This window comes from Mixophyes fleayi, chromosome 11 (genome assembly GCF_038048845.1).
Source record: "Mixophyes fleayi isolate aMixFle1 chromosome 11, aMixFle1.hap1, whole genome shotgun sequence".
Classification (NCBI taxonomy): domain Eukaryota; kingdom Metazoa; phylum Chordata; class Amphibia; order Anura; family Limnodynastidae; genus Mixophyes; species Mixophyes fleayi.
Window position 1 is genome coordinate 5,439,798 of NC_134412.1, and position 25,147 is coordinate 5,464,944.

General features: G+C 44.5%; 1 protein-coding gene across 4 annotated transcripts in view; it reads left to right on the top strand.

Annotated features, from left to right (window-relative positions):
* The window catches only part of KMT2B (lysine methyltransferase 2B), a 33,122-nt gene that overhangs the window by 4,968 nt on the left and 3,007 nt on the right, over nucleotides 1-25,147 (top strand). The window contains exons 2-34 of one of the 4 annotated variants that reach the window (XM_075191575.1): nucleotides 4,323-4,395; nucleotides 5,288-8,076; nucleotides 9,030-9,083; nucleotides 9,180-9,345; nucleotides 9,469-9,697; nucleotides 10,544-10,599; nucleotides 10,870-11,121; nucleotides 11,286-11,377; nucleotides 11,464-11,538; nucleotides 11,679-11,792; nucleotides 11,873-12,019; nucleotides 12,427-12,522; nucleotides 13,303-13,420; nucleotides 13,501-13,614; nucleotides 13,697-13,881; nucleotides 14,014-14,109; nucleotides 14,202-14,300; nucleotides 15,263-15,339; nucleotides 15,857-15,981; nucleotides 16,073-16,167; nucleotides 16,575-16,712; nucleotides 16,925-17,083; nucleotides 17,495-17,612; nucleotides 17,719-17,797; nucleotides 18,164-18,324; nucleotides 19,038-19,220; nucleotides 19,496-21,080; nucleotides 22,055-22,144; nucleotides 22,245-22,333; nucleotides 22,406-22,561; nucleotides 24,477-24,551; nucleotides 24,626-24,806; nucleotides 24,929-25,036. In XM_075191575.1, the coding sequence (XP_075047676.1) occupies nucleotides 4,323-4,395; nucleotides 5,288-8,076; nucleotides 9,030-9,083; nucleotides 9,180-9,345; nucleotides 9,469-9,697; nucleotides 10,544-10,599; nucleotides 10,870-11,121; nucleotides 11,286-11,377; nucleotides 11,464-11,538; nucleotides 11,679-11,792; nucleotides 11,873-12,019; nucleotides 12,427-12,522; nucleotides 13,303-13,420; nucleotides 13,501-13,614; nucleotides 13,697-13,881; nucleotides 14,014-14,109; nucleotides 14,202-14,300; nucleotides 15,263-15,339; nucleotides 15,857-15,981; nucleotides 16,073-16,167; nucleotides 16,575-16,712; nucleotides 16,925-17,083; nucleotides 17,495-17,612; nucleotides 17,719-17,797; nucleotides 18,164-18,324; nucleotides 19,038-19,220; nucleotides 19,496-21,080; nucleotides 22,055-22,144; nucleotides 22,245-22,333; nucleotides 22,406-22,561; nucleotides 24,477-24,551; nucleotides 24,626-24,806; nucleotides 24,929-25,036 (8,174 nt within the window). The remainder of the gene's footprint in view (nucleotides 1-4,322; nucleotides 4,396-5,287; nucleotides 8,077-9,029; nucleotides 9,084-9,179; nucleotides 9,346-9,468; nucleotides 9,698-10,543; nucleotides 10,600-10,869; nucleotides 11,122-11,285; nucleotides 11,378-11,463; nucleotides 11,539-11,678; nucleotides 11,793-11,872; nucleotides 12,020-12,426; nucleotides 12,523-13,302; nucleotides 13,421-13,500; nucleotides 13,615-13,696; nucleotides 13,882-14,013; nucleotides 14,110-14,201; nucleotides 14,301-15,262; nucleotides 15,340-15,856; nucleotides 15,982-16,072; nucleotides 16,168-16,574; nucleotides 16,713-16,924; nucleotides 17,084-17,494; nucleotides 17,613-17,718; nucleotides 17,798-18,163; nucleotides 18,325-19,037; nucleotides 19,221-19,495; nucleotides 21,081-22,054; nucleotides 22,145-22,244; nucleotides 22,334-22,405; nucleotides 22,562-24,476; nucleotides 24,552-24,625; nucleotides 24,807-24,928; nucleotides 25,037-25,147) is intronic. The other 3 variants (XM_075191576.1, XM_075191577.1, XM_075191578.1) reach the window with 3 other exon arrangements.

A 25,147-nucleotide genomic window follows, 5' to 3' on the forward strand; every position in this document is an offset into this window, starting at 1 on the left:
GTGTATAATATTTCGGGTGGAATAGACAAAACTGACTTCTTTTGCTTTTATTTAGAAGTGTTCATGATGAAATTAAGTTTATGGTCTGAACATCTTGGCGTAGTTAATGACCTCGCCTTTATTTTGAAGGGTTTCTGGTTGAATGAAGAGTCTGCTATTTAAGATATGTCCAGTATAATTTAACGATGTAAAGTTGAACTAATCCTGAATTTTAATTGGGCGATAATGACTTTCCACGCTCCTTTTTTAATGATGAAATCATTATGGGTCTGGATCATTGGGTACTTTTTTATTAGATAGATAAAATTAAATTATCGGTAAGGTTCTGGTTTTATATATGAATAATATCCTTTGTTATGTTTAAAATTAAACCATCATCTTGTGCACTGGTGAAATATTTCCAGCTGTGGTTTTCACTATTCAAAGACTGCAAATGTAATTATCACTTGTACCCGAGGGAGGGGCTGACCCCCCCCCCCCCCCAAATAAATGCAAGTAAATAAAAAATTGGCTTTATAGGAATAAAACTAAACTGGGAGAACTTGTTTCTTTATTTGACGGAGTTGGTGGCTTCTTGGTTCCACCATGTTGGGCAATTCAGTACTAAGCCTGTATCGGTCATCCTATGGGTGAGAGTGGTTGAATTAGGAGGGCTGCATCTCTGTTTGCTGGTAGAGTGGGCGTCTGCCACATGTAAGGAACGGGTAAGCGTCTCCTTGGCTTGGCTCCACCCCTTCTCCTTGGCTTGGCTCCACCCCCTCCTTTCACTGGGCGGGGTTATGCTCTTCATAAGGCTCAGAGGGTATATGATCGCTCGCTCTACGCTACCTCTTCCACTGAAAATTTTTGGGTCTAAATGTGCTGCTGTTTAACGGTGTGGCTGACTCCACCTCTACCCTCCACACTACAGCATCTATATTCAACCCCTTTTGTAAATGTGGAATTTTTCCTACTCGTTTGAAGGCCAAGTCCAACCTAAAAATTATATTTTGAAGATAGGTGGCCAACAAAAATAAAATGGAATGGACTGACCAGGATATATATTCCCGCCCCTCTGCATTGTTTGGAGGACTCTGCTGGTTTCACTAACTCTGTGGCTTCCTGCTGGCTCCATTCCCTCCTCACATCATGTCACTGCCCCTGTCACATGCAGCCCTGTCCTCACTAACACATCACTCATCTCCTGATATACTCTGTGCTGCTGGGGACCCTGCTCCTTCCACTATATAACTCTGTGGCTTCCAACTTCCTCTGTTCCCCTCCTCTCATTATGGCACTGCCCCGTCACATGCTTTCTTCACTAACTGATGACACAAGTGGACAGTGCACGCAGCACAACCAAAGATCACCTAATTTATCTTCTGAAATACTCTGTTCAGCTATGAACATTTTGATGACCTGATTGTTCTAACCCACCCTCCAGACCCCAATAAAACACACTTAAATAACTGGAAAGGGTAAACTCACATCTACCACGAGATCTTTGATACCAATCTCCTGTGTCTCTTATATACTTGGCAATGAATATCCACTTATTGATGGATGAAGCTTGTCGGGCCACTTCTGCACTGCCTTAGAGTGATGCAAGACAGAAGTTCTGCTTTTTAAAGCATCTTTTTAGGGATGGCACTTGTTATGAATGCAAGACAACATGCTGGATGTGTACAATGATGGGAATAGTTGCACAAATCAGTCAGTTCTCTGTCCGCTGTAGGACTTTCCTGACGATGCTTCTCATCGGCTCACAGTCCTGTAGCAACAAAAGTGACAAGTGGATTTGTGGATGGATCTCGGAAGAAATGGAAAAGGCTGAGATGCAACTTTCAGAAGAGCTCAATACAATCATTTTATTTCTGCAATAAACCCTCTCTCACACCACTGTAAACTATGTGGGGGCTCCATGCTCTTGGAAACCTCCCCGGCCATCTTATTGGAGCTTGGAATCCCCACGGTCCTACCCGTCTAGGGCTCACATAACCTGAATCTGACTGCACCAATAACCATGTACTTCTCCAGGGATTTGTCAGACGGGAGTGGGGTGTTCGTTGCTGAATTAGTATTTTTTTTTAATGGAATTTTTTTTTTGTATCATTATTATAATGTCTGTCAATAATCAGGAAATTTGAGTCACAGGGTCTGCATCGTCCACACGTTGTGATCAAGAACTTGTCTATAATATCATTCCTCCCAGGCTGCCTCTGTGGTCCCCGATTTATATATAAATGTTGTATTTTAGCTTTCACTTTGTGTAACACCCGACACTGATCCCTGTCTAAAACAAGTGCTGGCTGGGGATGTACTATGTGGTGTGACAGTCACATAACTAGATGTTCTTATAAGAAGCCATCACATTTATTAGGCAGTCACTGTCCTAGTTAGGGTTATGCCTCTTAATCCTCCCTTACTTCCCCCTTCCTATTGTGTAATACCAACTAAATTTAGTAATTATATTTTAATAAGTTGTACAAAGATTTAATTTTTCTAATTTAAACAATACATATATTAAAGGGGTTGTCAAGTTTTAGACAACGTCCTCATGAATAGCACATAGCGGTCTTGTGCTGCCTGTTGGCTTCAGGCACGGTTAGGGATCCTCTTAATTAAAAGTGCCCTCCACACATTTAATAACTAGAATAGGTTGTCCAGTCGCCAACCCATTTTGACAACAATATAGTAAAGTAGACGGATCTGAGCACCAAAGCATGACTCATGGATATAATTTGGGAAACCTCTAAATAAAAGTTAATTCCCTTTGTGCATTTGCATAGGCTAAATAAAAATCAGGGGGAGGGGGGAGGCTCTTTCTTGGCTCCGTAAATGTCTTTTGGATAAATTTCCTGACTCGATCAAACCAGTTAGGCAGCCTAATAGCTGTAGCTGGAGGATCATTTTTTTTGTTTAAATCCAGTTAAAGGATTGGCCATCACGACCTCCCTTGGTAGATGATCCCATAGTCTGCTGGTCTTACGGTGAAGTAGACGCAGTGTCTATCTCTGTCACCTTCAGTCTTTGGTATTGAAAGCTCATTAGAAAGATCTTTGTTTTAACCTTGAATATATTTATACACATTAATTAGGTTGTTCTGCTGTGGTCCCATGCATCACAGGCATCCATCTTCATTTTTATGCATCCCAGGATTTAATTTAAGAGCAGCTGCTGATAATTTACCTTACGGTCTACTAGTGTTACTAAATCCTATTCCATCTCTGATTTCCCCAGTTGTATCCCATTAAATGTGCCATGGTCTAGGTGCATCTACTTTAAATTTCATCTGCCATTATCCTGCCTAATTCTACACTGTATCTGAATCTTCTTCTGTGTTCATAAACCTACATGGTTTAATGTCGCCTACAAATATGGACCCTTTAGTTTGTCCTCTACAAGGTCGGTAATAAAAATATGAAAAAGAATAGATTAAACTATATAATAAAAATATCCCCACGGTGACGTTATTAATAAAATGTATCGCTATAATGATATAGATCATAAATATCCCTTTAGAAGGAAATATACTAAATCCTTTCAAAAAATAAAAATAAATATTGCAGTATATAAATGAAGACGCTAATTGAGATCTAGATGTAGCTTTATGGAACCTGATGTGAGGGAGTTATAAGAAAATTTCTACTCGCAATGTTGGTTTCATTAAAAAGCGGTAAATACACATTTTAAAATCTGCACTAATTTTAGAGGTGCAAGGAGAAGAGAGCGGAGATTTTACAAGAAATCTCTGCCGCAACGTTTGTACGCAACGTCCGTGAGACCCTTCACGGCTAAATGAATTGCCTTTCTAACTGGCCAACTGTTGACTGTATTCACCGGATTTTAAATGTCCAATAAAAAAAAATAGTATATAGTAATGTCCATCCGCATCATAGATAGTTACCGCTGCCCCTAATCCCAGCAGTTACTGTTTTTATATTGCATTAGCTTTTATTTGTGTTTCTAATGTGTCTTATAATTGAGCGTGACATAGATGACCCCTGTTAAGTTGACTGCAAAATAGAGAACATAAAGTTTTTTGCATAGCAAAAAATGGTTACATGTAAGACGATTTTGTTCTCTATTTTATTGTCCTTTGTAAAGCAATGAATATAAGAAGAGTTGCAATAATTTTACACATTGTGTTTGAGATGTTTCACGTGCCAGACGTTGGATAGATGCCTGCAGTAACATCTGATTTAACTGCTAACTAACGAATTCTAGCCAGGTGTGTGCTGTGGACGGGCTGTGACTCCCAGCGCCGCCTCTGTTCAAATGTGGAGTTTCTCACGTAGAGTCTTGTTATTGTAACTGATGGGATTTATATTTTTCTTTTGCAGGAAGAATTTGTGGGTTTCAGCGATAACCCAACTGCAAAGAGTCCTCTCCGCTTGGCTCTGAGATCCAACAAAGGTGACGCTTTCTTTCTCCTACTTTTGTAGTTACCGTTTGTAGTGCAGTGGAAGGGGTCTGTAAAGTTTCATTGGCTTATAGTCTCCTAAAAACCAAAGTATTCTGTACAGATAGTTTGTTTCAGAAATATCAGAAGTATGTTTATTTACTTCTGAATAATGTTCGCTAAAGGTACAAGACAGGAATATTAGTAGCACTCGGGTGTGATGGAAATTAGTTATTGTCCAGTTAGTGTCAACTTATCACTCCTGGTTGATGTTGCCAAATCCATAATGCAAAGGGATTTTCCAGGTGGAACAAACAAATTCTTGGAGGTGGTCAACAAACGCTAGTTTCGATACCTACACACTCGCCAGTCAGTTGTTAATGACGCACTTCTCCAGCGAGTTTGGTTTCTGCAGATATGATTCCATCCATTGAGTTGGTAAAATGTGTCTGACAGTCAATACTTAGTGTATTGCAAAGAAACATTTGCAATCTGTTTTAAACACCCCCCCAAACACATTTACAATTTTAAAGAGTACACTCAATCCTAATCCTTCATAGCTGACAGTATCCCACTGCTTGTAATCACGCCAGTCCCTGTGTTTGCAGATTCCTTTTCCCTAAGTGTTTCGTCAGGAATGGTTATTTATTCCAGTACATCAAGTAATGCAATCAATTAAAAATAAATAAAGATGACATCCCCTTAACAGTTGGACTTTTCTGAGGGTTCATTTGTAGATGTGTTGCTTGGTAAACCAAAATGTTTTCTATTAACAAGTAGTCTATGGGTAATGTTTTACTTTAACTCTGTAGTGTATGCATTCTATTCATGTTAATAACCAAGCCATTGTGCACAGAAATAAGGTTATCTGTGGAGTAATATATATTTTATTTGTTTCCCTCTTAGGTCAAAAATCTGTAGTTTCGACAAGCTCTTCGCCAGCTGTGCTGTCTTCTGCTAAGCGAGAAAGCCCTGCTGTGGCAACGGCTAAGCGAGAAAGCCCTGCTGTGGCAACGGCTAAGCGAGAAAGCGAAAGCCCTGCTGTGGCAACGGCTAAGCGAGAAAGCGAAAGCCCTGCTGTGGCAACGGCTAAGCGAGAAAGCGAAAGCCCTGCTGTGGCAACGGCTAAGCGAGAAAGCCCTGCTGTGGCAACGGCTAAGCGAGAAAGCCCTGCTGTTCCCCGTGCTATATACGGTTTCACCCCCGAGAAGATAGTTCGAGTGCATCTCACACAACTGGACCCCTCTTTATACAGTTTGAATTCTTCATTATTTCTTTCTTCAAAAGAGACGCAGAGAGCCTCAGTCAATCATAGCGCTGCACTGTCATCCCGTCTTTCCCCATCCCCTGAGAAACATCAGCAGAGCCATGATGACGTCCCTCCTCCCAAGCAACGGAACCGCTCCGCTCATACTCCAAAAGTGAATAGGCGGCAGAGGGGGAAGGGTAAACAAACCGGTCATCAAAGTAACTCTGATACTCCACCTGACCAGTGCAAAACCAACTTCTTGGATGTCAGTCCAATTGTTCACAAATACGAAGTGGTCTCTTATCAGGGTGTTCCTACGAAGGAAAGTAATGATGGTCCTCTTAAAGAAAGTCCTTCAGACCAGATAAAAACCAGAACTGACAAATCAAGAAAGTCCTTATCTTCAGTGGATGTTTCCAAGGTCACCAAAGCCAGAAAAAGCCTTGATGCTTCTTCTAAACCTTCCAGTGCTAATACAGACCAACCAACTGGAGAGCGGTCTGGTAGAGCCAGCAAAGGGGTTGGAGAGCAGGGTTCTGAATTGGAGGCAACTGTGGCACCTATGAGGCCTCTCCTCACGCTTAAACTGAAAAGACTAAGAGACAGTCAAGTTCCCAAAGTCAAATGGAAACTACGAGCTGGAAATAGGGAAGGAAGTGAGCTAGAAGATGAAGACACTGAGAAAGGTATACTTGAAGTTGATGGCAAGGAAAAGGTCAAAGAACAGAGACTACTGACTGAAGAAAAGTTTGTGCTTGACAGTAGGCTTTCTTCTGCATCGAGCACGGAAGCTTTATCTAAAAAGGAAGAAACCACTGATCAGACCATGCAGAATAGTCAAGATCAGACCAAAACGTCAACTGTTGAAGTAGACAAAGCATCAAACCATGAAGAAAACTGCCTTTCTGAGGAGAAACCTTTAGAAAATATTGTGTCTGGGTCTCTGCTGACAGGTGAGGAAGCTCTCCAAGAAACTGTAGAGAACCAACTGGCTCAGGGTTTAGCACCAGTAAATGAACTCGCTGATCTGGGGGATGCCTCTCCTGCCTTGTCAGAGTCTCCTCGAAAAAGGCTGAAAGTTTTTCGAAGGGGGGAGAGAGCTAAGCCCACTTATTCTTGGAAATCTGAGCGCACTGCCACTCAGAGACTAATAGCCAAGGTGAAGGAAGCACAGAGCAAAGCTCAGCCAAATCTTCAAGCTCAGTCTTCCAAAATGATTACCACCAGAAGTGGTGGCTTCGTCAAGCCCACAGTCAGTTTGCGCCCTTCCCGTGTGATAAAAATGCCTCGTAGATTCATGGACGATGAGCAACCAACTCTTGTCACCGAAATCCAGGCTAAGAAGGCTCCGTCTGAGCCAATTATTACCATGGCTGAGCTGGAGCAACAGGTGCTTTCTGATACTCTCCTTACCCCTTCGGACCCTCGTTTCAATCTTTTTAATGAAGATGATCACCTCAACTTGCTACCTCCAATGTCTCCCCATACAGACTCCACACAGACTGCTTCCTCTCAATCTTCCTCTGCTTCATCACCGGCTATACAGTCGGTTCCATTGGCTCCTCCTGAAAACATACGCAAAAATATCCTTCGGGCTCCAACTTTTTGTTGGAATTCCTTCAGTACTTCGCCTCCGGAGTCCCATGAAACACAATGTTCCACTCAACCACTTTTCCGACTGCCTTCTCCTGCCTCTCCCGATGAGCCCTTGCAGCCAAGTTCTCCTGCATCTGCACCATCTTCACCTCTTCCTTCCGACCTCCCTCCCAAGCCGGAGTCTGCCAAACGCTCTCCACTTCTCCGTGCTCCTCAATTCACTCCTAGTGAAGCCCACTTGAAAATTTACGAGGCTGTCTCCCTTCAGGACAATGAAGCCAAAACGGCTCCCTCTGCCGGTACTCACAGGATAAATCCGACAGACAACAGTTCAATTACTGTAGTCACTGCTTCTTTACCAGAGGTACTGCTGACACCTTCAGTTAAACATGGTGATTTGCAGCCTTTAGGAAGAAGGGCGAACCACTTGACTTTACCTCTGTTTGTTGACCCTGTTTCGGAGAACTTAGAAGCCCGTTGCAACTCATCTGAAGTAACTTTAACAATCCCAGAACAAACTGAAATGCTTCCTGAGCCAGATGAGACACTGAGCTTGAAATCTGAGAGCCCATCCAGTGATCTAGAGCTAAATACGGAATTTGATGTACAGAAAAGACCTCTGAAGATTGAACCCATGACTGTTTGTAGTGGTGACGTTCCTGAAGTGTTGAGTAAAGTTTCTGTCAAATCAAGATCACCATCTCCGGTGCAGTTGCCGTCACATGAAGACGGCTCCTCTTTCCCACCAAATGAACTTACGCTCTCCGGAACAGACAAGAAAGTCATCAGCCTGCTAGAAAAAGCCAAAATACAACTATTTAAGATTGATAAGCAGAAGAGTGTTGACCTGGTAAGGGTTACTGTTTTGTATGTCCTTAAATGAAAGAATTTGAGACCTTAGTACTTTGGCAGCACCTTTGCTTTTTCAGAATCTTGTCCCCCTGGGTGTAGGATAGAATTTTTGAGCACTTTTGTGGTCATGGTGGTAGCCCTGAACCAGCTAGAAAATGTCCGACGCGCATCTAGTATGCAAAATGCAACGCGTTTCGGTGCCCAGTGAATAAGTATCTATTTCGAAATGCAAAGCAGGATATATATTGGATGTGGGTCACCTGTTTTTCTAGCTGGTTCAGTACCACCATAAGCTCCAAAGTGCTCAAAACCCATGAAAAATTGTATTCTGCACCTAGGACATGGGGACAAAATACCCAAGAGACACATTACTGTCTTACTAAAGCACTTGAAGTATCCTAAATATTAGCACGTTTGTATAATCTATTGGGCTATACTGGATGTTGTGGGTAGTGCTGACTTGATAACACTTTTAGGTATATTTTTGCTTGTTCTAAAATGAAAGAAACAAGGTTTTTAGTTTTTTTTTTTTCTTCCCGTTTTTGAGGTGTTTGAGGTGCAAGTACCAAAGTATTTCAGGAGATGAGTTTGTTGTTGTGACAGGACATGGCTGCATGTGACAGGGGCAGTGACATGATATGAGGGGGGGAGTGGAGGCAGCAGGAAGCCACAGACTGAGAGTTATATAGTGGAAGGAGCAGGGTCCCCAGCAGCACAGAGTATATCAGGAGATGAGTGATGTGTTAGTGAGGACAGGGCTGCATGTGACAGGGGCAGTGACATGATATGAGGAGGGGAATGGAGCTAAGTTAGCAACCACAGTCCCCAAGTAAGACAGGAAGACTGTGTTGTCACACACCTCTCTCTATAATCAAAGTTCATACATCCAGTATAATTTATTTTCATCTCTCCTGTTTGTAGTCATTTTCGGGTGCTCATACTTTTTTGCAGGATGCAGGTGTTGACTCCTCTGCTGAAAATGGCTCCAGGTCTCCAGGCGTGCAGGTAATGAATGCTTTGGAACGCAGAGTGGGCCCATACAATTCTCCTCATTTTACACAGCCGTTTAACTTAATTTTTATTTTTATTTTTGTATTTAAGGGGCAGGATTCACCCCTGCAGGGACCACGAATTAAACATGTGTGCCGGCATCCTGCTGTTGCCCTCGGACAGCCACGTGCCATGATCCCAGAGGACATCCCTAGGCTCAGCGCCTTGCCCCTGCGTGAGAGAGAGGCGACTGTTCCCGCAGCAGCACCTGAGGAAGGTGATTGACCTCACTTTGTTCTCAGGAAAAACTGTTGCAGACGAATAGTTTTTTGTGCACAGAATAATAAGCATGGTGTATTATCCTACGTGAAATCTTATACCCATATTTCCTGGTTCCCAGACTCCTCTACCTCTGAGCCCGAGACCACCACCGTAGTGAGACAGAGGCCGGTGAGGCAGCCGCCACCACCACCACCTCGTAGAACGAGACCGGTGTCCAGGGCGAAACTGCGCATGACCAGATGCGGCGAATGCAAAGGCTGCTCAGTGATGGAGGATTGCGGCAAGTGTGTAAACTGCAAGGACAAAACCAAGTTTGGAGGACCCAACACCAAAAAGCAATGCTGCGTGTGAGTGGTTTTCAGTTCTTTGCCGGTCTCTTGAGAGGACTCAGTCTTACTAGTTACAGAGGAAGATAAACTGTAATCATCCCGTTATGTTAGACGCTACTCTTTGGGATTTTAAAGTCTTTCCTACATAGCAAGTTGCTGACTTGCGGCAATAAATCTACTGCTCTTTTAGCAACAATCATTCTCCCTCGTACATTCAGCATCGTATCAACCAATTTGACAGAGATCATAATCGCCAAGTTTATTTCTGTATCTTTATTATTTTTGAGTATAACGTTACAAACATTACAGCCTATTTACTGTCTGTGAAACAAACACCCGAATCCAACACACAAACATACATTGCATATTGGAAATTAAAATTGACCTTTATTATTAAATTTGCAATAGAACTGGTTGCATAATAACATGACACAACACTACATGGCTACAGGCTTTTCTGCCAGCGTACACTAATCTTTCATGCCCTGTTGTTTCATTGACCAATTTTGATCCAATATAAAATGTATTTTAACATAAATTGATTTATTTCACTAGAAGTTACACAGCTTCTAGAGTCGGTGCCGTCTTTGGAGAGCCCTTGGACGCAGGCTAAACCCATTTATGGTCAGAAATCAAAACTGATCCCAAACTAATAAAATATTAATATTTCAAGTAGCATTAAAAAATGGAATTAGTGGTCTTCAAAGTATGTAAACATGTCACCTTTAGCCTTGTAAAGTGCCAGGCGTACCTGTCTTCATCCTCTTGCTGTTTTGGCATATCTTGGAGAAATTCTGCATTACAGGACTGTACCACCACCCCCCTCCCTTTTCTTCTCCAGCACTCACCTGTCTGTCTCTCCAGGTACCGGCGATGTGAACGGATTGAAGCCCGCAGGCAGCAGAGGTTGTCACAGAAAGGTGAGCGGACTTCCCTGGTAATCTTGTAGATGCACCTCCAAACCACAAGGGTACAGCTTTGTCTATGGGCATCAGACTTGCACCTTTTTGTTTTTTGAGGAATAAACCCATAATCTACACAATATTGAACACAGGATGTTGCTCTGAAACAGACGCATATGTGACTAAGTTTAAGAACATAAATCTTTGCAGGTAGTTCCATCACATCCTGCTACAAACACCATGTTAAGTCACCACATCTACATTTTTTTATCTGTTATCCCGAAACAGGACGAAAAGTGATTCGACACCTTCCTCCTGCGCGGGAAAGTCCCTGCGAGTCAGACGAATCTTTTCCAGATATTGGTCGAAATGAAGACACAGAAGTCTCTGACCGCCTAGAGTCTGGCCAGATGTCCCAGCGAAAATCCTCTCGCCGCTGTGTCAGGCAGCGCCCGTGTTACGGCCTCTTCCCCGATTCCGAGGATTCAGACTATGACCCGAGCCCCAGTGTCCCTCGCCGGAAACCAAGGCGGGAGTCTGGTAAGAGCGATGTAGCCGTATCTTCTGTAGATGTTTGACCCCTCTGCTTCGTCCGTCTTTGAAACTGGAGCTGGCAGTAGCTAACTTGCTCTTTATGTTCTACACTTGGCCATTGGTGATGTGATTTGTACCAGGGGAAAAAACCCCTTTTATTCTTGTCACAGATTTACTTCCCCAGGACTCGGAGGAGCAGAGTAAACCCCGAAGGACTCCGCAGCAGACAGTGATCCTCCGTGCCAGGTCTGGGCCAGAGCAGGTGAGTCGGTGGAAGCGGAGAAAGTCTTGTCGTTTCTCTCTGTCCTGCCGTGACCTCAGTCCTTTCTCCGTCTCTTTGTGTCTTAGGACTCCATGTTGAATGGTTCATCCACGAAGATAAAATCTTCTGACGGAACCCATCGGTTGCGTGTGGATTTCAAGGTGAGCCTTCTCCAAGGTCGTACTTTGGGTCTATCCGGTATATTCTCGCAGTTGGAACTTAGGTGGTTTCCTCTGCACCTTTCTCCAGTGTTTCGATGTTCCTTGTAGAATTAATATCTGGTCTTCTACAATTCTTTCAGGAGGACTGTGATCTGCAGAACGTGTGGCTGATGGGCGGACTCAGCATCCTGACGTCTGTTCCGATAACACCGACGCACCTGTGCCTGTTGTGCGCCAGTCACGGCCATCATCAGGTAAAGCGCCAGCCCCTCGGACAGATAGAAGTTTGGTTTCTCCTGTTACAGACCCCCTCTCACTGTTCATGTGTCTCCAGTTCCTGTACTGTCAGGTGTGCTGTGAGCCCTTCCACACGTTCTGCCTGGAGGAGTCTGACCGGCCTCTACCTGAGCAGGAGGACAGCTGGTGCTGCCAACGATGCAAGTTCTGCAACGTGTGCGGGCGCAAAGGGAAGGTCAAGAAGGTACTTAATCCCCTTTCCTGTATCTTATACTGAAATATCAACGTGAAATTGTTTCAGTCTCTAGAAAATCAAATGTAGTGGGAAAAACTTCTCATTTAACTCAAACTAGCAAAAGTGGATTTGGTTTAAGATTAAATTATTGTTTTATTTCATTGTCTCAAAACAACAATAAATTGAAGAGAGAGAAGGTAATCCATAATGGGCACGAAAGTAACTGAACCTTTAGCGTCAAAACATGTTAGATTGCGTTAAATAAATTGTGAGGTTTTTGTTTTGTTCTTTAAATATATTTATCCTCGCTCTGATGTCTATCGTCTGTCTGCTGCTTAATCTAATGGACATATCCGTTCTCTTCTAGCTTTTATTTAATCTGGTAACTTGTTTCTTTTGTCTTCTTATCATCCAAGCCTTTGCTGGAGTGTGAACTTTGTAAGACAAACTATCACATTAACTGTCTGGGACCAAATTATCCCGTCAAACCGCCGCGCAGCAGGAAAGGTTGGGTAAGTGGCGTCTGTTGCCCCGGGGCCATGTTTTGTGATGTAAAAACTTTTCGTACCGAGGTTGTAAGTTTACTTAGTTTAGCAAAAGATTGAAAACAACCCCCCAAAGGGCGACTGTTGAGATAACTGAGTACTTAACGATGGCTTTATTGCAACAAAATTAAAAGTTATTTTTTATCCAATTTGTGTCCCATGGGTGCTCGCCTTAGTGGTGCTGGTGGTGGTCTTGCTGGCTCCACCCTAGCGGGTGGGAGTAATGTCACTGATTCCGACTGAATTAATAGAGAATCAGAATTGCACTCAGTGTCAGTAGCAGTAAATAATCACTTTTTAAATGTAACCCCTATGTCTTTTTACTTTATCGGTACTGATTTAATGATCTTCCCCACTGTGGCTGAAACTAAGAACTGTTTATCATTCAATAGAGCAGGCCTGGCCGACCTGTGGATCTCCAAGTGTTGTAAAACTACAAGTCCCTGCATGCCTTGCCATTTATGTGCTGGATATCCGCTGGCAGAGCATGCTGGGTCTTGTAGTTTCACGATGCCTGCCATTAAGATTAATTGAAAGCCGAATCGAAGGCAGATTAGCAGTAACTGAGCCTCTTCCTCAAGGGATTGTTCAGACCTTGCTCCCTACGTTTGACCCTATATTATATGATTAACACCTGCCTTTGGGCTCTTAGTGATTTGCAGGAAATTTAATTGCAGCTTTTGCTTAGTTTTTGTTTGTTTCTCTGCAATTGGTGCGTTGTTTTAAGATGGCTCTTGTGCATTGTAGCTGTGCTCGTCCTGTGTTCGCTGCAAAAGCTGCGGAGCGTGTCCCGCTGTGGACGCCGATATGGAGTTAACGGAAGGTGGAAACCTGTGCACGGAATGTTTCGGTCTGTACAATAAAGGTGAGGTTCTTTCTGTGGCTGCGTCTTGCCTTTGCCGTGTCCTTTGTTGAATGCTAAGTGCCCCTCTTCTTTCTTCCCAGGGAACTTCTGTCCCATCTGCAGCCGTTGCTATGAAGAAAACGACTACGAGAGCAAAATGATCCTGTGTGTTAAATGCGATAAGTGGGTGCACTCGAAGTGCGAGGGGCTTTCTGGTGAGTGTGTAGTCCGACTGGGTCCTTTTGGGCTTACTTTTGCTACATCATACAACCTCACTAACACTCGACTTTTCTGCAGACGAGGGATATGAGATCCTGTCCAACTTGCCCGAAAGTGTGGTGTACACTTGTCCCCCGTGTCTAGGCAGCAGCGGTGCAATATGGAGAGAGGCCATGCTCTCGGAGCTGACTGCCGGTCTTCACGAGATCCTGCAAGGACTCATGACCTCCAAACTTGCTGCCCCTCTACTGCACTGCGCTCAGGTAAGACGCTCCTCACGTAATCCCCAACTTATTGCTGTCTTAGAACCACGTACAAGACTGAGGTTTCTAGAGCATATCCTCATTTATCACATGAATTCCGATTTATTTTTAATCGCCCTTTTTCCGTTTCAGTGCGCGTGTGGCGACAACCAAGGGAAATATCACCTCAGCCCTTGTGATCTGGAGTCCCTGGGTCAGCTCTTAGAGGAAGGCTACTACAGCTCCATAGTGAGTGTTGCTTTTGCTGTCCAGCAGGGGGCGCTCTTTGCTGTCGTGTCCTCCTGCATAATCACCTCTCACTCCCAACTCTGTCTTCCTAGGCCACTTTCAACGACAACATGGTATGGATCATCCAGAACAATATAGAGAGTGGAGAACTGGATGTACACGGGGAGGCAGTAAAGTCTTTGTACATTAAGGTAAATGGAGGTTTTCATGGTTGTACTGTGATATCTCCGCTAGCTGCCAAAATCTACTTCCAGAATTGTATTGAATTGTAGAATAACTCGGCATGGCCGCAGGTGAAACATTTGTATATAAGGTATTTGTGCTGTTTTGTCTGTTTTGCAATTACACAGAAATAAATAGGAGATTGGAATTAGATCTGGCTTGTGTGTCAAAAAAAAATTACTAAATAGCAAAAGCAGAAGTGCCATCAGACCTGGAGATGAGTGTAGTTTGCTAATAAACACAAACTTTTAAAATATTGGGACACTAACAACAATGATTGAGTAATAGATATATTTAAACATTTATTGTAAGCTCTTTAACATGACTTGTATTAAGCAGCTGGTCGTGTGTCTGCACTTGATACAATGCAGGTTGGGTATCTGTAGAAAGCAGAGTTTCTGGGAAGCTTTTTGGGTCAGGAGTTTATGGACTGTTTTACAAGTCTTATGTCTGGGTTTGGTTGTTGGACTCTATGCCAGACCAAGTTTTCTTCTAGTATTGTGAATTGTCTGTATATTTTTAAAGGAACATCCCAAAATTTTCGAACCTTACATCAAGCCCATATGAACATTTTTTTTTGTGTTCTTTTGAAAAAAATCTTGAGTACAAGTGGCTGTTAATGTCCTCCCACCGACCTCTAGGAGCTGTGAAACAATGACTGTAACCGAATCCTGATGTTTTCCAACACTCACCTGGTCGGATACTGTCAGGAAACCTAATGACTCTGATAAAGCTAATAGAACCGATGGGAGTAAAATATCTGCTTTTTAATCCGTCTTTAATACCTGTACTCTCACAGCGCTTGTAGTCTGCATGTAAAGTGTGATAAACCAAACCGCCAACTCTCAGAATATCTCATGTATTCCAAGCCTATAACCTGAGTAGAGGAGAGCTCTCTGGGCACAGTCACTAACAGGCTCTTTCTCTGCAGTTTATGGAGAAATGTTTCAGCTGGTTCAATGTTCAAGACTCGAAATACTGGGAGAAGAAACAGAAGTCTGTGTCCAAGTAAGTGCCCCGTGGCTCGCTCTTTCCCCTTATGGCAGTTCTAATTTTGAACCCTTTTCCAGCCTGGTGTTGGGGGGTGTTTCACGCTGACACCTACAGGACGAGCAGATGTGGTTTATACAGGGTATTTGCTGTGTCCCAGCTGTCTGTTATATACACACTCCTCCCCTTTTTGTCTCATTTGAATTCCTTGCATGTGTTTAGATTCACCTCTTTGCTGAACCCAAAGGCACCCGCCTGACTCCTAAATGTAATATACTGTGTATAGCCTGTGTGCAGAGGGTTACTAAAAGCCTGGGGTACTGCTCCCTTTCTTAACCTGCTCCCTAAACCTTCTGAGACTAGCCAGTAAATATAAATCTTGCAGCTCTACGTCTACTAATCAAAGCATCAATTACTACTGTGAAGGTGACTTTAGCTCCATGTGTAGATACGCCATTGCCACTATAGCTCAGGATATTTCAGGAGCAGCCGTGTGCGGCCCGTACAGGATCCTGAAGCGTTTTCTCTGTTACAGCGGACTCCTCCCCCACGCCGTGGTGCCTCCTTACGCTGACCACACTTATGCCCATTGGCGGGAGAGAGAAGATTCCTCTAAGTCAAGCAACGGAGACGCACCGCAACTTGCGCCCCCTCAGAAAGGTATCCGCGTGTTGGAGGCAGTTGGTAGCGGCGCCTGTATTTCACGTTTGTGTCGTATTCATTTTTATTTATTTTTTTGCTCCCTTTTTAGTTAAGAAAGAAGCGGAGGCAGAGTCTGACCGAGAAGCGGTGAGGGACACCCGCCAGTGCGCCCTGTGTCTCAAGTATGGAGACGATGAACCAAAGGTGAGCAATCCGCGGATGTCCACCATAAATCTTACAGAACAATTCCACCCCTGATGTGAGAAACTAATAAACACAATGTAACGTTATTAGCCAGATCCACGATGGTCTCTGAGGCTCCAATTGTACCATACTCATCTGCTGTGTACTGTAGCAGCTCGTCTGAGTGGGAGGGGCGTTGACAACTGCTCATTTTGTTGGGCAGTATTCACATATAGAGGTGTGATACCATTGGAGCCACCAGGCCTGCCTGGCGATCTGACCAATGAAGTGTAACGGTAATTAAAATAGTTTTCTATCTCATCGAACTCCCATCAAAAGCGAAATTTATCGTTTTGGGCGGAGGTGGCGTTTTTAACGTCTGTCTGTCCTTTTTATTACCGCTTTATGTCTCCATCTCTCCCACTTAGGATGCCGGAAGATTGCTGTATATTGGCCAGAACGAGTGGACTCACATCAACTGCGCTATATGGTCAGCTGAGGTGTTTGAGGAGAACGACGGGTCGCTGAAAAACGTGCACGCGGCCGTGGCTCGTGGTCGGCAGATGGTGAGCGATGGCGTAGTCTTTGTGGTCCTTGAACTTGGTACTCTGTGTTTCGGTGTAGGCCCTCAAGATATTCTTTGTGAAAGTTGTTGTCTCTGTTGCCTTGTGCCTTAATATTCTTTAGTCAATATTATTAGTCCAATTTACAAAAACAGACTGTGAAAAACAGACTCGTCATGTTTCAGCCTAACGCGTTTCATGTGTCTTCCTCACAGCGATGTGAGCACTGTTTGAAGATCGGAGCCACCGTCGGCTGCTGCCTGTCCACCTGCCTCAGTAATTTCCACTTTATGTGCGCCCGAGCCAGCCACTGCAGCTTCCAGGACGACAAGAAGATGTTCTGTCAGAAACACACTAATCTACTGGACGGCACGGTGAGGACTGACGCGGATTAGTTCACTTCCTTTTTCCCTGGCACTGCTTAACCCCCAAGGTTGTACTTTGGCTCTTTCCATGGGAGATCCACTGAACTTTTAACAGTCCTACATCAGTTTTGTGTTCTCCACATCCGTGTTTGTAGCATTTACATAGGTCAAGAGGACAGTATTGGAAGCAATAAAGTATGGCGAGCATCTAATCTGCTTTCATGTCCGCAAAAGTCGATTCTTATAAAATATCTTCCCACCAGCCCCCTAGCGTACACTAATATTGGTTACCAAAATCTTACGAAGTAATCTGTCAGTTGAACAGTGCAAAATCCATGTAACAAAGTGTTAGACCGTCACTAATTCTGTGTGTATGATGCGTTAGATGTCTTCATTCTGCCCTCCTGTATGATTATATAGACGGTGGCGCCGGATGCTTTTGACGTGCTGCGCAGAGTCTACGTGGACTTCGAAGGGATCAGCTTTAGACGGAAGTTTCTTCAGGGATTGGAGCCAGAGACTGTTAACATGATGATTGGTAGGAGACGGATGATTGTTACCATGTTGTCAGGGAGGATATAGTGCCTCTGATACAATGACATTGATTTCTGGCCTATATAACCTTAGTTTCATTTTTTGTTAAGGTTCTATGAAGATAGACAGCTTGGGTATGCTGACCGATTTATCTGTGTCTGAGGGGAAGATATACCCAGTCGGATATCAGTAAGTATCTGGGAGTTTGATGAATGTCATCAGCGTTCGTGCTTAATCATTTACATTTATATGTAGGATCTGTGCTGTGATTTACTTTGTATGTATCCCCTAAAGACACAGCAGATGAACTTGCATGTTTAGTTCCTGTGATTAGATATTTTGGACGAGTGCAAGCTGCTGACAGTCAGGCCTTGCTGAATAGTATTGATTGACAGCTCCTCTGTCAGCTGTACTGTGACACCGCGTTTAATGGTCCCTACATCAAGAGTGATATCTGCAATTACTGTGTAACAATGTTGTGGACTCTGCCGGGATATTTATAAGCTCTCTCTAGGATTAGACATGTGGTGTTACAGTCCTATATACATTTCTCAGGTGTTCACGCTTATACTGGAGCACGCTGGATGCCAGACGGCGCTGTTGGTACAAATGCAGGGTCGTCGAGCATCATCCGAAAGAGGGCGATATCCCCCACGAAGGAGAGGATGGCGTGGGTGAAAACCTGACGATTATTCATAGTCCTGGATTGGTACCAGGTAACATCTACAGTTTACATATCTGGTGCTCAAGAAAATGTATTGTAACACATAGCAACGAATCCTGTTTTGTGTCCTTTCAGTCTGGTTGGTTACATCACCTTTTTTTTTATAAGTTCCGTTGTGTGTAGCAGCAGCTAAACCTCACCGAGAAAGTGAATGAAGTTAGGGAAACCCTTCAATAGGTGCAAGTGGTAACTTTATAGGAAGACCTCATCTACGCCAAATGCTAAGCCAGAATCCCAGCTACAGGCTGACTGCGTCTTCACCCTATTTGGGCTCATCATTGTAGGATCAAGGTCGTCTTGGGTTCTTCCTATAGTGTTTCACGTTCTGTTACTTAGTGATCCTGAAGCAGGGACATGTGCTGGAGAAACAAATTAGAATTGCACACACTTGTACTTGTATGTTTGAGAATACCTGTGTACTGCAGCAACTACAAACTTTAGTTGTAGCTGTAACTGTACATCCAGACGACTACCCACTGTCACATACTTGTAAGATGCAGGGATAGGGCCACTGATGGCTAATGAAAAAGTGATATTTATAAAGACATGTGTACATAATTACACTCTAATGGTTTTCTTTTTTTTTTTTTACTTTGTGCCAGGGCAGAAAAATATCTTTTGTATATTAAAATGAAATGCCGTTTTCATTTAGTTGACTACTGCATTTTGTTTTTCTCAAAATCCTCTCCTGCTCTCTCATTCCAGTTCAGCAACCAAGGTTCAGTCCTCCTGCTCCAGAACCCGCCTCACTCGCTCGCCCACCTCCTCCTCCAGAACCCATTCCAAACGCAACTCATCGCTCCTTCGTAGGCGCGCGAATAAAAGCTCCAAACTACTCCCCATCCCGACGTCCTCTGGGAGGCTCTTCCCGACCCCTACCTTCACCAGGTGAGCCTGGCTAGAGAGAATACTGACCATTGCAGAGCGGTGTGAATTGATCTCCTTTTTCTTTTAGTGGCCATTGCAGATGATGGGGGTGCTGTTCCTTCACCACCGAGAGACAGGACATCACAAGATAACATTTGTCATATTAGATAAACCGTGTAAATTCTCTGCTGCCTTCAGAAATAGTTACTGGATTCCAAATCAGCTATATTATACATAGTACATTAGAGAAGGGAGAGAAATAAGACAATATTGCCTAATTTTGTCTGTCTTTACAGGAAGTCCATCATCTTCCCCATTATCCCACCACATTCTGACAGTCAGTGATCCAGAAGTTACACCTCTTCGGAGGACCAGAAGGCCACCAGCACCCAATCCACGAGTGACTCTTCAGTCCTCTGCTCGGCTTCCAAGAGATCCTACAAGCCCGACCCCTTCCAATATGTCCTACCCACTTAGTCGTTGTTCTTCAGCCGAGAATGAGACTCTTCAACTCTTGTGTGGCATTAGTGACATGGAGGTGGTGTCTTTAGACAGCGGGTTGACGGCTGGACCTTTGCAGTGCGGAGCTCAGCTCGTCGTAGGTACGGATGTTCCAGTAGACGAATCGGAGGGTGGAAGTAGCTCGGAGGAGGAAGCTGGAGAGGACTACTACGGGCTGACTCGGACAGTTGTATCTCATGAGCCTTTCAGCCCTCTGCTATCTACTGCCACATCTGGGCACATTGAACAGCTGGACGGCATTCACGACAGTACGGACAGCGAGGATACATCGCAGAGCCACCACCGCCCTCTTGGCAGTGGTAAAACCCCTTCCCACTTGCCCTCTGATATAGTTGAGTTTGTATTAAAGAACGCTGGCAGCTCCGGGACAGCACTTCCTACACAACAGCAGCCGGTCTCCTCTTCAACTGCAACCACCTCTTCCTCCGCGCAGAACGGAGACACGGCTCCCACGCTCTCTAATGGCACAGACTGTGTAACCTACCAGACCTCTCAAGGACCACCACCTCTCAGGGACCCACCACAACTGCAAAGAGTGTGTCGTCCGCTAATTCCGATGCCCCCAAACGGCCCATTTTGCGCCCCAGATACTCCATCCGTGAACAAACCTGGATCAAAATTTATTTTACTCAACAAAGCGACAGGCCAGATGGTTATAAAGATGCAAAGCGGAAGCTCGGATGTTGTAGGACATCTTCCATCTGGGCAAGACACTCTGAAATTGGACCCAGTTCCGATCATGAGGGCTCCCCTTGTGAGGCCTAACAAGGTTGCACCTAAAGTTGTTAAAGCTCCCATTCCTTGTCTTCCTCAGACTTCTACAGCTCTTCTTCCTACTCCATCCCCATCCCCCACACAAAGCCTTGGCACAGTGTTCCTGCAGACAACGCCATCTGCACCTCAGTCATGGACGTTTCGTGTCCTTCCCATGCTCAATCTAGTGCAAGGTACTGGGCAGCTAACTCTGGGGACTCAAGCGGTGATGGCCCCCACCATCACAGGTATCCCTCAGACATGTCTTGTCCAAGGCCTCCCTATGAACACAGGGCTGCTCAGTGTGGCATCCACCCCCCTCCATCAGCAGCCGCAGGTGCAGCAGCCACAGCTACCGGTTCAGGTGCAGCAGCCACAGCTACCGGTTCAAGTGCAGCGTCCCCTGATACAGCCCGCTCCCCCAAAAGCTGTCCATGTCCCGCCAGTCCCCATCAAAAGACCCTGCGCCACAGCCGTCAGCGGCTCTCGCAACAAGAAACCCAAACTTGAAACGACTGATAAACTGGAATTCCTTGATCCACACAAGTTAACGCAGTCTGTTACTTTAAATTTTAATTCTGCGTCGGACACGTTGATCAACACAAGGTGAGAATCTAGGGGCAAAAATAAGGGGTGGGAGGTGAGTGACTATAGATGGAGATGTGGTTATGTAATACAGCAGCCATTGAAGTTGAACGTTTTGTGATACAACGTGGTAGATCGTCATCCCAGGCACCCGTCTGCTGCGTACACTGGTCATGTGATGCAGCTGTCATCTGACCCTTTCACATGTTCAGTAATCTCTTGCAGCGGCTTCAAGTACAAGTTGTGGGAGGAAGAATTAGCATGGTGCATCTTGGGATGTGTAGTTCCACTGCTATGGTGAAGATTACATATCCCACAGTGTGAAGTGATCAGTTCTTCCTCCCACTCCTGTCCATTTTAAAGAATAGAATAGAGTTAACTGAAATCTGTAGCACGTTTTTGAATTACATGCATAAGTAGTGCATTTTTGGCTATTTAAAAATAAAAACGTTTGTACCGTGGAGTATTAAAGAATAATGAGATAAATAAAAGAACAGTCTGACCATCACTCCTACAAGGTGGACATTTTTTTCAAACTGCTTGTCGCGTTGTGAAGATCCCGAACCTTTAAGTTGTCCTTCATCCAACTGGAGCTCAAAGGGGGATCTTGACAAAGTTGTTAAAAAATCTCACCAGGCAGAAGAGGGTGGAGCTGTCATTCAAACTTCAAAATGTTTAATGTATTTTAAATGGAGGTTCGATAAAATGAACAAAGGTTTAATTATTTCCTATTAAACGCTAAATAAACAAAACTTGACCCCACTGTCTTTCCACATTCAGCAAATTCAAATGATGTCTTCCTTGTATGTTTCACTGCAGTTCCGTCATTTTGTAAGACTCTGCCCCTCTAGTCGTCAAATTTCAGGCCCCAAATCTTTTAATGAGCGCTTATTGGTCATGAAAATTAAACCTTGCCCAGAAATAGGATGTTTTTGTTGGATTTGGTTACACCTGCTGGGTTATGCATTCTGCTTCACCAGCATTGTTTCTTGCAGACCAAAGCGGGCCAGGATCAAAACGCCGATGGTCCAAGAGGTTCTGGACCTGGACTCCATGGATGAAGATGAGCAGAGTATGGACAGCGGGTGAGTTTATATCACCTACGTACCTATCTCAATAGAGGGAGCGGCTGGTTTTCTGGGGCACATTTGCCTCTGATTTTAAATTTGTTTGATTTGTTTTTAGGCTCCATTTAGATCTTACGGTAGATGTAAAAACGGAGGACCCACCACTAGAAACAGCCAAAGAATCCCCCTTCTCCGAGTCCCCTCCAGGTAACCATGGCCATGCCGAGTTATGGTAAGAATTGCTGCTAAAACAAAGGGTGTAATGATGGTCTCCTAAAGTCTCCATCTTTGCAGATTTCTCTCCCAACTTTGATGATTTTGAGGACCCCTTCCTGGAAGAGAAGGAGAATCTGTTACCGAGGAAAGGCAGCCCTTATCTGCGCTTCGAAATCATCAGCGAGGATGGATTCTACACTCAGTCTGACAGCGCTGAAGGTTAGTGCCCCCTACTGTACAAGGCCTGTTTCTTAATATTTATTACTACAGCTAACAAATGATTAACTCTTTAATCAGCCTAAAATAACTACATGTGTACAGTCTGTGCTGTCGTTTCCATGTCTGAAAGCTAACAAGTTTAGAGGATGGTGGAGCTTCTGTACAATAGGGGAGGATGGACAACGCACATCAATCCAGCTGATCTAGGCATCACTGATTCGCTTGCAGCCTTGTCTGTGCTGTGTGCGTACTGGTGGATTCACCATGCTTCCGGTCATGTTCAGGAAAGGAAAATTGTGGCACGTTGTAAGATACACAAAACGGGAAAATGTATATCTAAGTGGTAAAGGGCACACGAGGGAAACGGACACTCCTAAGACTTTATGCCCAAATGGAGCTGCAGAGTGGACATTCAGTGTGTCATAGTTAATAAAGGTGGAGCAAGAAGAATAAAACGACTCCCTACAGATGTCTTGTGGCATAAGAAGCTCAGGAAGCCAACATTGCCCTGGTAGAGTGAGCCTCAATCTCTTCCAGAGCTTGCGTTGCCTTCTGTTTATATTCTTGCTTGATGATGCTCATAATCTGCCTTGTGATGGTCGCTCTAGAGACTTGCTGATCCACCTTGGATGAATGTCAATCTTCCTGACCTGTGAAGTCTTCAGACGCACAAAACAGAAGTCTGAGCCTTGATGAAATTCTAGCTTCGGCCTTACTTTGGAGGGATTTCTATTATTGCCTGTCTGCTGGTACCAGGCCTGGTAATAGGCCCTGAAAGTTCTTGTTTTCTTAGCTGCCATTAAAGAATTAATAGTCTTGCCTGCCAGTCCTATATCCTTCATCTTCCTCCTTTCATCCTCCATTCTATTAAACGGTTTGTTTATGTCTAATGGGTCTTGAAAGAGAAGGTGAGGGATCAGGGGTAATCTGAGGGCTGATATCATCGATCGATGTAGAACCAAAGTCTTCTCTAGGTGTCCCCTGTATTATAGACTCAAGATCTGTGAGCCAGTTCCTATAGGCTCTGACGAGGCCAGTAATGGCATACGTCATTTTTTTAAGGTGGTAACATCATAATATGTCCGCGCCATCTTCTTGGCCCCTATGGTCATACTGACATCTGTCTTGACGAAAGAACCCCAGATCCTCACATCATCCTTCTTAAACTGGTACATCCTCGTGAAATGAAGAGGGGAGAATTATTTTGTCTGGAATCGCCCACTCAGTCTTAATACTCTATGAAATCCTTTTTTCATATGCATGACAGTCTAGGTTTTCCTTGGGGTCCTCCTAAAACATTAGGTGTTCCTCCATTGGCTTTTCCTGCACTGTGTCTTTCATATAGCCCTACAAGGTTCATTACCAGTTCATTCTTGAATTTCGGTTCTTGAGAGAGCATCAATGTCTCTTCCTGTTCCTCAACCTCTCCTTCAGAAATGTCTTTAGGTGGCAAGTGCTGGTTTTTTGGAAGACACAGCAGAAGAATAGGTCAGAGACCATAACTCTTAGGTAATGTACTCTAATGGAACCATTACTTGCCTAGAGGACACCAGAAGGACTCCCAGGCTCAAAGCATGACAGGTAGACGAACAGGTAGCAGCAGTGGAACAAGGAAACCACCCTTTAATTAAAGTACAAAGCTGTTCTGACATCGCCCAGCTGCACCCCTCTGTCTTACCACGACGTGAGTCATGATCCTGGTCACAGCATCTTACGGCCCAAACAACACTGCATTTAGTCCGGGACTTGGAAGGAAGAGGAACCACTTCTGTCCTTTCCATAATAGGCAGAGGAAAGGGACTTGAAGGAAGGGGCGAGTGTCTTTTTATAAAGTTTTAATTTTCTGTCCATTTGCATGGTGTAGTATTGACCCCTTGTGTGGGGTTGTAGTATAACTGCTCCTCTTGTTGTGTAGGTGCCTGGAAGACGGTGGTTGAGAAGGTGCAGGAGGCTCGAGGTGTTGGGAGGCTACGACATCTGTCCTTCTCTGGTGAGCTCCATGTTCCTCTTGCTGAGATACCTGTATTGTTTGGGTGGTTCCGTGGTAAGTGGTGGTGTCCTCAGCAGGTCTAAGCGGAGCGCGGATGTTGGGAGTTCAGCATGATGCCGTCCTCTTCCTCCTGGAGCAGCTGGTCGGCGCCGAGCGCTGCCGCGGGTACAAGTTTCTCTTCCACCCCCAGGAGGTAGATGAGGAAGAGCTTGCCGTTAACTCCTCTGGCTGCGCACGTAGCCAATGTTATGCCAGGTACGCAGCAGTCTGCCTCTCAAGCCAAGTGGCACCCCCTAGAGTACACTGTACTCATTGCATCTTTCCAGTCTACATCTGTAAAGCTGTCTGACAATCAAACACTTTATTTTGTTTATTAGGAAATGCACTTTTGACATGTTCAATTTCCTGGCATCTCAGCACCGCACCCTGCCAGAAATATGTTTGTACGAGGAAGAGGAGGAAGAAGTACAACTGAAATCTACCAGGTAACGGACACACGAGGTCCTGAGGTCATTGTGCCACCCCTATAAACGAGATTACCCAACCACAACGTGTGCCCACAGATCAACCCCAAACACTGTGTCCTCTCATTGCAC